The 10819-nt window shown below is 45.4% G+C and overlaps 3 protein-coding genes across 3 annotated transcripts; 1 reads left to right on the forward strand and 2 right to left on the reverse strand.

The window, feature by feature from the left end:
* Nucleotides 1-125: 125 nt before the first annotated feature.
* LOC6606097 (U4/U6 small nuclear ribonucleoprotein Prp4) lies at nucleotides 126-2188 on the reverse strand. Its single transcript, XM_002030870.2, has one exon. It carries the CDS (start codon nucleotides 2065-2067, stop codon nucleotides 406-408), a length of 1662 nt encoding a protein of 553 aa, XP_002030906.1. The 5' UTR covers nucleotides 2068-2188; the 3' UTR covers nucleotides 126-405.
* A 438-nt stretch (nucleotides 2189-2626) lies between these two features.
* Nucleotides 2627-5804, forward strand: LOC6606098 (putative RNA-binding protein Luc7-like 1). Its single transcript, XM_002030871.2, has 2 exons — nucleotides 2627-5430; nucleotides 5528-5804. The coding sequence occupies exon 1, from the start codon at nucleotides 2796-2798 to the stop codon at nucleotides 4053-4055; it is 1260 nt and encodes a 419-aa protein (XP_002030907.2). The 5' UTR covers nucleotides 2627-2795; the 3' UTR covers nucleotides 4056-5430; nucleotides 5528-5804.
* Nucleotides 5805-6184: 380 nt separating this feature from the next.
* Nucleotides 6185-10673, reverse strand: LOC6606099 (enhancer of mRNA-decapping protein 3). Its single transcript, XM_002030872.2, has 5 exons — nucleotides 9743-10673; nucleotides 8568-9482; nucleotides 8347-8507; nucleotides 8200-8284; nucleotides 6185-8144 (listed from the first exon to the last, which is right to left on the reverse strand). Exons 1-5 carry the CDS (start codon nucleotides 10279-10281, stop codon nucleotides 7814-7816), a joined length of 2031 nt encoding a protein of 676 aa, XP_002030908.1. The 5' UTR covers nucleotides 10282-10673; the 3' UTR covers nucleotides 6185-7813.
* Nucleotides 10674-10819: the final 146 nt, after the last annotated feature.

The following is a 10819-nucleotide window of genomic DNA, read 5'->3' on the forward strand; positions in this document are numbered from 1 at the left end:
GGGCTGCTTAAGGACAATTGAAAAATTAAGAGGAAAAGTTGCTAGTTATCCATAATTGTAAATTAGAAAACAGGCTGATTAGTTGTTGGACTAGTAAAGCCTTTCCCACAAAAACCCGTTTAAAATTCAATTCTCTACCAAAAATGTATTTTTTATTAACAATTTCAATAAAAAAGTCTTAAATTTACGAAATGCAACATCGCTGCATCTGCCTTTCGCCTAACAAAAACAACAAATTGTGTTATACAAAACGAAAACTTGAAATGTTAGCATGAACTGTCTTGGGCTATTGTCTCTGAAATAACAAAAACAGTTGATGAGTAAGTGGTGCCCAGCGGGCAGATCGCAAGTGGAGATTGTCTGCGTACGTCCACAGGTGAGTACAATAAAGTAATGGTATCAAAATCAGCTATCCGGCGACCACAGCTTAAATGTGCGGTCAAATGAGGTCGTGGCTATATACTGCGAATTGGGCGCGATGTCCACCGATATGACCTTGTTGTCGTGGCCCTGTAGCGTCTTCAACGGCTGCCACGTCTTGTTGGACCAGATCTTGGTGGTCGAGTCGTAGGAGCAGGTGACCAGGAAGCTGCCGCACTCCTGCTGGTACTTCACGTCCGAAATCAGATTGGTGTGCGCAGGAATGGTGTAGACCGGCTGACGTCGCCTCAGGTCCCAGATTTTACATGTGTTGTCCTGGGACCCTGTTGCTATGTGGAATCCGTTTGGAGAAAAGTCCACGCCGAAAACGGCGCCCAAGTGTCCCTCCAGAAACATGATGCATCGCCCAGTGCGCAGATCCCACACTCGTCCAAAGGCATCCAGGCCGCCGGTGACCAGAACACTGCCGTCGGAATGATAGCTAAGGCAGTGCACCGGCTTTGCGTGCCCCTCCTGATGAAGCACCTCCGTCTTTTGCTCCAGATCCCACAGCCGCCAGCTGGAGTCGTAGCAGGCGGTGGCCAGAAAGCGGCCGGACGGATGGAAGGCTACCTTGGAGACGCGATGCGGCATATGGCCGGTGATGTCGGCAATCGACTCTTCGTTGTTGAAGCCCCACAGCTTGACGGCGCCATCGTGGCCACCGGAAGCCATGGCCACCACGTTCTCCTCATCCGTTTTGACTCCCGGCCGCAGAGCCACTCCACCCACATAACTGGCATGTCCGCGCAGCGTCTGCTTCAGCTCACAATCGGGCACGCTCCACAGCTTGCAGAGACCCGACCACGAGGAGGTCAGAAGGAGTGAGGAGTCTTCACTGAAGGCAGCACTACTCACGGGCCGTGTGTCACCCACCTGGGAGCACAGTGGAGCCAGTGACTGCAACTTCTTCTGCATCTCCACCATCCGACCGGCACGTGTTGCGCTGGGCACTTCAAGGGCCTCACGTGCTCGCACCAAGCGATCCTTGGCGCGTGGCAGGGAATAATCCGCCAGCCAGAGTCGAGCAATACGCAGACTATCGGGTCCCTCGTGATACCAGGTGGCCTGATCCTGCTCCCGCTGTTGCTGTTTGCGCTCCTCCTCCTCGTACTGCCTCTTGTTGATGGCGTTCTCTCCCAATCCAGCCAAAAGTTCCTTAAGACGTCTTCTTCGCTCCGCCGGTCCTTCACCAAAATAGCAAATGGGTTCGTTCAGCTGGCGCAGATTGCTCTTGATCTCCGTGTCGTCGGTAGACACATTTATCTGTCGTGCCCGCTTTTTCCGCTCAAATTCCTCGAGGAGCGCCACCTTGTCGCGCTCCATTTCCATCTCCAGATCGAAGTAGTCATCGTCAATTTTATTTGCCAGAGTTGCGGCTGTGGGTGGAGGTGCTCCGGCCTGCTTCGAATTGCTTGCCTTTTTCGTGGACTCCTCGTAATCCTCATCGGAATCTATGTCTTCCAGTTGCCCGCCTGTTCCAGTTGTTGTTGCTCCTGTCCCAGACGATGCCGGCGTTCCAGGTGTTGTTGTTGTTGCTGCCCCAGACGCCGCGGCATTTTGCCGCTTGCGTTCCGATTCTTCGAGCGATCCATAGTGCAGCGTTCGCTGCCGCTTGATGTACTGTATATCGTCGTCATCGGACATCGTTGCGGCCAGCAAACAAGTGCAAAATAATTAATTTTAAAACAAAATTTCGCCGAAACAACGAAGAAACAACAAAAAATATTGCCGTAAAGAAAACGTTTTGCTGCCTAGTGTTGAGCAACGATGAGAGGGGTGGTTTAGCGATGGCATCACCGATATTTAGAGCGGTATGCAGAGAATATGCAATAGTTTTTAGATCAATGTGTGGTAACAAAACAAGGGACGATTTTTGCAACTATAAATCATATTTAAAACAAAAACTATTTAAAGCTTAACTATTAATTCCATATGTTTATATTGATAATATCCATTATACTTTATATTTGATATATAACCACCAAATTTCTAATTTTAAATACATCTACCGTTATAACAGAAAACGACATTTGTTTTTGAAATTAAATGATGTTCTGATGATCCTTTTTTTATTTATTCAACAATAATCTATCACTAATCAATAATCTTGGATCTGAACAAAAGCCGTTACTCCTAAAAACCGTGACTTTCCACCGATATATCGGCCACCTGTGCTTCACAGCACTGTTTTGCAGCACTAACCCATTTTAGAACATCCTCACGCACGCACACACAGAATTTTCCTAGGTGATTAAAAGTGAGTGAAAATTTAAGATTTCCACACGCGTCGCACGCTATCGGTCACCAAGCCAGTGAGATAGCTGTCACTGCCACCGCTGCAGCACTTTTCACGCGCTCCTGGCCAGAAGGATATGAGCGCGCCGAGCAACAAAATGTCGGCCACCGATCAGATGCGAGCAATGCTGGACCAGCTTATGGGTACCACACGGAATGGCGACGAGCGCCAGCTGAAATTCTCTGACCCCAGGGTCTGCAAGTCCTTTCTGCTCGACTGCTGTCCGCACGACATCCTGGCGTCCACGCGCATGGATCTCGGTGAGTGTCCCAAAGTGCATGACCTGGCTTTCCGCGCAGATTACGAAAGTGCCGCCAAGACGCGCGACTACTACTACGACATTGAGGCCATGGAACACCTGCAGGCCTTTATCGCCGATTGCGATCGACGAACCGACTCCGCCAAGCAACGGTTGAAAGAGACCCAGGAAGAGCTGACCGCCGAGGTGGCCGAGAAGGCAAATGCTGTCCATGGCCTCGCCGAGGAGATTGGCAAAAAGTTGGCCAAGGCCGAGGCTCTCGGCGAGGCCGGCGAAGTGGAGGACAGCATGGAGCTGATGAAGGAGATCGAGGAGCTGCGTGCTAAGAAGATCAAGGCCGAGCACGAGTACCGCACCTCTATGCCCGCATCCACCTACCAGCAGCAGAAGTTGCGCGTCTGCGAGGTCTGCTCCGCCTACCTCGGGATTCACGACAACGACATCCGTCTGGCGGACCACTTTGGTGGTAAGTTACATCTCGGATTCCTCACCATCAGAGAGAAGCTGATCGAACTGGAGAAGACGGCGGCGCCGCGAAAGGCGGAGCTCAAGCGGACGGGTAAGATGACGGACCGGGAAGACGAGGGCCGCGGACGCAATCGCTACTTTGTAGGTGGTCGTGAACTGGACCGCCGCTCTCGAGTACATCGTTCCCGCTCCAGAGAACGACAGCGCAACCGGGATGGGGACCGCGAGCGCCCCAACAACGGACGCGGGCCTGAGGAGAAGGGCAGTGAGCGACCCAAGGAAACGGCAGATCCGGAGAGAGCCGAAAGGGCACCAGATCGTGGAGGACGGCGAGACGACAGGGACAACCACGGCAGGGATCATCGCGAACGGGAACGCGATGGAAGGCGGGATCGGGAGCGACATGGACGCAACGACAGAGGACGCTTTGGTGACAGAGGCGGCGGTGGAGGAGGCGGTGGCCATCACCGTGACGACAGACGCCGCTCAAGGTCCAGAGAGCGCTCGCCACGCGAACGCCGCAACTTCAACCACTTCAGGGATGGTGGTGGCGGCGGAAATGGCCAGCGCAAACGCTCCTACTCCCGTGAGCGCAACTACCGCCGCTAGGCTAGAATCCCGCCCAGCGCACGTACGTAGCATTAATCACATGAACTATAATGCCACCACAAATTGAACTACTGAAAACAACAGGAACCGAAAATTCTTAGCGTAACCAATAAAGCAACCTAGAGCCACACTGTCGACGCTCCAATATGAAGATACAACTACCTTTGTACATTTTTAATAATTTAATTGATTTCTATTTTTCATCTTGCGTTCCAACCTCTAACGACCGAATAAAGCAGACAAACTTTGGTTTGTTACTACCCCAAAGTAAACCGAACGCAGCCTAAGACCCCAGCCTAAATAAAAACTTTAAGAGAAACGATATACTCGATATAATGCGATTGAAATTATATAGTCCCCCCGTCCAGTCCAGTGTACTTGGCACGTAGAGACAGAAACCCAAACAGAAAATAGAAATCCCAACGAAACCGCGGTGTTGTCAATTATAGTTCAGTTCATAGTAATTCGGTTAGGACACAGCGGCAGTCAAGCTAAAGATAACTAATTTATAAAGATTCAGAGCAGGAGAAACGTTTATAATTATTGATATTTTGTGTGTTGTATAGCTAGCTACAAGTTGGTAACACTGACTGAAACCCAACCAAACCTGACCACGTTCGACCATGTACTCTTCTCAGCTAACGATCACGTTCACCCAGTCGAAGTCAACGTGTGTTGTGCATCGCTGTCGTCCCGCTTTGGGGTAAGCCGCCACCATATTTAACTCTGACACACTCCATCACTGCTCTGATCTGATTTCATTTGATATGATTTGATTTGATTTGTAACCCCAAAGCGTTCTCTACTTGAAGTTCCGTTCCACATTTTCGCAGCCGCTTAAACTCTCGCACAGCTTCGGTACGTATTGAGTATGGCGAGGTGACTATATCCATTATATCAGACCAATGTTAGTTGTTTTGGCAGATATGCATATTACATAGATAATCCAGATAATATAGCTTGGGTACGTATCCATACCGGCCGACGACGTTTCCTTTCGAATCGTCGAATGAGAGTGTCGTTTATTTATTCGGTTCTGGGTACGTATTATTGTTAGAAGATCGCGACTGTGGTACGTATGCATATAACGACTATAATGGTGCCCCATAAGCAAACCAGGCTCTGTAGGGTTCTCGGCGATCCAGATCCCAACGTACGTATTCCTCATTCTCTCTCTCTCTCTCTTGAAAATAAATAATCAAAACTACAATCACCACAAACCCAAATAAATTTTAATCTCGTAGCTGTTTAGAGGCAATTGACTTAAAATCCGTTTCATACTAAATCTCTGTTTATCTTGCCAAATGATACTTGAGCCACAGAATCGATGCCGCCGCGGGGCGCAGATCAGTACAGTACATGCCTATATGATGATGTGAGTATTCGGGACACTAATCTCTGATTACAATCAAGCAAATACCAAATTTAATCATCGATGACGGCTTGGTTTCTTGGTTTGATTTTTTCGGCAGCCAAGGATATAGAGTGGGATTATGAGAGCAGTGTAAAGAGTTGTTTGTGTTTGGCCCTGACAGTGGGTAAGAATCGATCGATAATGCCAACTGATTTTTAACTACCATATATCTATTAACAATACCTATTGTTATATCTACGCCTAAGTCAACACACTTTTCTACACACTTTTAAGTTATACACCCACACACGACACACTCTGATAAGATATAAATTAAAACTAATCTTTATGAATCTAAGCGGAATGTAATAAAATTGCACTTGAATTATCGCCGAGTCAACGAGTTTCTTAAATTTCATTCGCAAGGGTTCATCAAAGGCAGATTTATGACTGGAAATCTTATAGTCGTGCTATGCGAAGTGATAAGGGCAAGTATTCCTTTAAATCCACCGGGCTCGATATCGGTAACAAGATAAAGGTAACCCTAATGTGAAACCTATCTGTTTCAAATAGATGGAAACCATCCCCCCGGATGGTCTGTACTTGCTTACAGGTGCGTATGCCACAGGGTAAATATGCTAGCAATTTAAGAAGGAACCCATTGAATTATACAAATATGTTTAAAGATAAAGAAATGAAAATCGCTCAGAAACAGCAATTTAAATTTATATTTACGCCATTAATATAGCCCCCAAAATAAAACACAATTGTAAAGTTTGTTTTCTTCCATGAGAAGGCTTCTCGGTGTTGTTTTGTATTTTTTAATTTTGTTGTTACGTTGGAAAGGACTTTCTTTTTTATCCGTTTTTTTTTTCTGCCTGATTTCTTGTTCCAAAAAAGAATTTCCGTACAATTTTGTCTTTTAAGTATACATTTAAAATTAGGTTTTCATTCTTTGTTTAACAATTTCAATTGGCCCAAAAATAGATGTATTTGTTTTTAATTTTAAAGCGTTACCAAAATCTGGTTGCTTGTTGTTTCTTCTTGTCTTGGTGTTAATTCGTTTGGCTGTGAAATCTGTGGTTACTGTGGTATTGGAAAAACCTTCTCATCCTCCCTCGCCACCAACATCCCTTTAAGGTCTGGTCATCGTTTCTACTCCTAACGCAAAACAGTCACTGCGGGATCCGCCTGGCGGCTGATTGATCCGCATTCAACTCTCTTTTACAATATAATTTGATGGGTTTGGAAATTGAATTTGCAGATGATCATCAACATGATTGGAGTTTACAACTATAGTCATTATTTATACAACAAGTAGTTTCAATTTGGGTTGTTTGTTTTGAGTTTTTGGTTGCCTTGCTGAGTCGCAACGTTCTAAGATTTTGCACTATTAGATTGGATTTAATCTTATATAAAATTCATCGCTCTACAGTTTATAGTATAAGTATTGTGTTGTGGTTTCTTTTTAGTATTCGATGGGTAAAAAATTATGCTCTCGACTTTGTTTAGTTTCGCTTAAAGACACATTTTAATTATTTCTATACATAATATAAAGTGTTTCTCATTTTATAAGTTTTGTTTTGTTTTGTTTGTTATGGTCTGTTAAACGTTTAAACACTGCTTACGAAACTATCTTAGCTAATCTGATTTGATTTATACTTGGATTTGTATTCCATATTACATCGTACAATAGTTGTTGCTTTTGCTGTTGATTTAATGCTTAAAATTAGACATTGAATTTGGCATTTATTGCGCATACTTGATAGTAATTAACATGATCTTATCTTTCCCCATAGAATTGTATAGTTATTTACAAACAATTTCTCGCCTGATTTGTTGTTTACGATTATGAAGACCACTTGCAGGAAGGACAGTGAATTGTAAATTAAATTAAAACCGTAGGAAATTTTGGATTGCATGTTGGAAAAATTCCTTAGAGCGTGCGCCTAAACTAAAGCTTTATAAACTTGTAAATGCTGGACTAGCTTTTAAAACAGAGGGCTGAAAAAGAAGTGTTTGTTGCTAAAAATGAAAAAAATAATCTATAGGGTACAGTTGGAAACTAATCATAGTTCGGCACTTGGCCGGGCAGTTTTGAATTAATTTAGAAAATATAGATATAATAACTAGGCGTATCTAAAGGGATGATGCGTGAAGTAACCTAAAAACTATATGTGTACGCGCCGTAGAACAAAATATTTAACTTGAGTAATATATGAGAGAAGACTACTAAGAGCTAGATTCACAGGAAACTGGACTTGATGATCATCACAAGTGTGCGGGTGTGTCATTGTTATTGTTTTTGTTGTATGTGCTTATTCTTGTTTTAATGGATTGCAGTTGTTTCTGATGCTGCAGTTTGATTGCTGTTGTAAATGTTGGTGTTTGTGTTGTCGTTGTTTCAGTCCTTTGAGTGAATCGGTATCACATATTTATGTCCATACGGACTTTTGTACTTAATGCCACAATCACGATAGAATTTATCCGGTATACCTAGATTACATAAATACAATTTGCCACAATTGTTCGTTGATGCTGCTCCTGCTGCTAATTTGGTAGCCGCTGCTGCTGCCGAAGTGCTAGCAATGGGTGTTGGTGTGGCGGCAGCCGAAGAGGATGATGATGTTGTTGCTGTTGATATGCCATTTAATGGTAGTATGGGTAGAATTGAGTACTTGATAGCAACCTCATTAATGCCACACGGCGGCGGGTCTATGGCAAGCACCGAAGCGCTAAAAAAAATGTATAATAGTAATTTGCTTTCGACATTGAACGGCGTTCACTAACCGATTTACACTGAGCCATTTCCTGATCGCATCCGATAAATTAGCGGTGTTAGTTGATAATATCACAAGATCTGGCGTGGGTAAGGCTGAAGGTTGTAAATAGTTCAGTAATCGATTAATTATATTTTATATTATATAAGTAACTTACCGTCTACTGAGTGAACTATGACATTGTCGGTTGCCTTGAACAAGGAAATCTCTGCGCTACTGCTGTTCTGCTCCAGCAGTTTGGCCTGCTCCACGTACAGCAGGACAGTAAGTCCATGCGAAGCCAGCTGGCGACCTGTGGCTGCTCCAATGTTAATTATTCTGTAAGGAATTGTGTTAGAGACTGCCCTAGTTATGTACATATAGGTTTGATTAACTCACCGCATATTTTTGACGCCATCGCAGATAATGGCAATCTTCGGCCACTGATGATTGTTGGCCGGCGTCAATCGCCTGGCGCCGCCCAGCAGTGTAATGGCCAGATCACTGGCTCCGCGCGCCAAAATGTCGATCTGCCTCTGCAGGGAGAGGCCCGCCTTATCGGCACTTATCTCGATTTTATTCCGAACGTAAGCCGGAATCGTCGGTATAATGAGACCGTCGTCCGTCACAAAGTCCTGGCTGCCGTCGAACATGCTTTCGATCTGGCGCAATTGTAGTGGTTTGCTGGCCAGGATGTTCTCATCGTGACGATACTTCTGCTCTGGCTTATTATAATGATTGTTCACAATGTGCCGCACCACATCTGGTTTTTGGGTCGTCGACTCGATGTCGTCCCAAATTGCCTGCTTGTCGAACAGCGCCAGATTGCCCTCAAAATCGAAATCCTCGTGGATCAGCGGATCGTCCGCCTCACTGCCAAAAGTCAACTGCACCTGTTGCTGCCGCATGCTGCTCTCCCTTCGCACCCTGTACCGCTTGTTCTTTCCGTTGCCGTTGAGATTTCCATTGGTATAAGAACCATTTCCGTTGCTATTTCCATTGTTATTGGCATTGCCATTCCTTCTTCCATTTCCATTTGTATTCCCATAGCTCGAGGCAGCCGACTGCTTGTAAAAGCCATCTCCGTTGCTGACGATATCTATGGGTTTGCTGCTGCCCAACGACAAACCAGTTGCCTCGCCGCTATCTCCGCTGCTGCTGCAGTAACTCTCCCGGGTGTTGCTCACGTAGGAGCCCAGTTTCACCTCAACCTTCGGCGGTATCATGTTGCCAAAAAAGGCGGCCACGCTGTTGGGAGTCGTTGACATCTGCGGCTGCTGCTGAGCACTGGACGCACGGGATGTTTGTGGTGTTCTGGAAACACAAAACAAATATAAAAGTTAGATGGAACGTTTTTAAATAGTACGCTCAGTTGGCACAATACCTATCTAAAACTACTGTTGCTATCTTAAGTAATTAAGGTTATTTACTCATTTCGTATTTCAGAGTTGGTAAGTTTAAACATAAAGCTAACATCGAAATGAAATAAAATAAAGAGACAATCGTGTAGACTGCAAAAATCTTATTTTTTTATAAAGAGCTAACAAATTATTTAAATTGTTATATTATATTACCTTACGGTGCCATTTGAGTCGTTGGTCTCGATTAGCTTCAGCTGATGCATCTTATCGCTTAGCGCCGAGTTGAAGTTGCCACGTGGGCCCGAAGAACTCGATGGTCCGCCAGCCACTCCCCGTCCATTGTCGTTTGCCCTTGACCGCGGCGTCGATGGCAGATCCTGTTCTCGTTCCTGCTCCTGGAATTGCTGTTTCTGTTGCTGCTGCTGCTGGAGTTGGAGCTGCTGCTGCTTGCCCAGGATGTTAGAGAAGTGGGGCATCTTGACGGGCGTGGGCTTGTTGACCACTGGCGGCGGCACCGTGTGCCCATCCAGATCTTGCTTTACGGGCTCGATGAGATCGATGCTGCGAATGTCCGTGCACTTGAGGACCACCTCGGCGTTCTGCTTGCGCAGCGGCACGCCATTGCGGAAAGCCCTCACAATGGTGATCTCCTCGGCAGAAATCTGCTTGATCAGGCCCTGGAAGACACCCAGGACCTCGTCGCAGGCTATAGACACCGCACAGCCGATCCAGTCTTGATCCGTCGGACCCATGTAACCAGTTTTCGATACTCCCGCTGCAAATGCGACACGTTGGATCGGCTTGTTCTGCCCTGTCTAATGCTTGTTCAAAATGATTGCTGGCCCGCGAAGAGCTGCTTGTTGTTTTCGTTTCTAATACGCAATTTAGCCACTAACTACGCACCACGCACCTCTCCTCCTCTTCTTCCTGCTGCTGCACTGCTGTTGATTCTAGTGTCTTGTGGCTTAAAGTCGGGTGTTTTTGGATTATTTGGCTCTGCGGTCAAGGGGTTTGGTATTTTGTCTCTTTCAATCAATAAATGCACCAACCGTTGCAACACTTTGAGGCTAAAACTTATTGGATTCCTCGTTTCATTAGGATTTTCACTGCTTGCGTGTGGCCGTTCGTCGGTGTCCAGATAATACCAAATAATATCAAAACTCGCTGCGTGGCAAATTAGTTTATTGACGAGATTTATAATCAAAACATTTAAAAATTTCATGCTTTTAGGAAACTTGACCCTATTTGGAAAAACATTTGGTTCAATTAAAACCTGCAAGCCATTTTATG

This window comes from Drosophila sechellia, chromosome 3L (genome assembly GCF_004382195.2).
Source record: "Drosophila sechellia strain sech25 chromosome 3L, ASM438219v1, whole genome shotgun sequence".
Taxonomy (NCBI): domain Eukaryota; kingdom Metazoa; phylum Arthropoda; class Insecta; order Diptera; family Drosophilidae; genus Drosophila; species Drosophila sechellia.

Excerpts from the sequence above, each read along its gene's own strand:
- LOC6606097 (XM_002030870.2), bottom strand. The coding sequence starts at position 2,067 with ATGTCCGATGACGACGATATACAGTACATCAAGCGGCAGCGAACGCTG.
- LOC6606098 (XM_002030871.2), top strand. The coding sequence starts at position 2,796 with ATGAGCGCGCCGAGCAACAAAATGTCGGCCACCGATCAGATGCGAGCA.
- LOC6606099 (XM_002030872.2), bottom strand. The coding sequence starts at position 10,281 with ATGGGTCCGACGGATCAAGACTGGATCGGCTGTGCGGTGTCTATAGCC. Across the intron at positions 9,483-9,742 it reads GACTCAAATGGCACCGTAAG|AACACCACAAACATCCCGTG; the intron begins GTAATATAATAT and ends TTGTGTTTCCAG. Across the intron at positions 8,285-8,346 it reads CATAGTTCACTCAGTAGACG|CCTTACCCACGCCAGATCTT; the intron begins GTAAGTTACTTA and ends TACAACCTTCAG.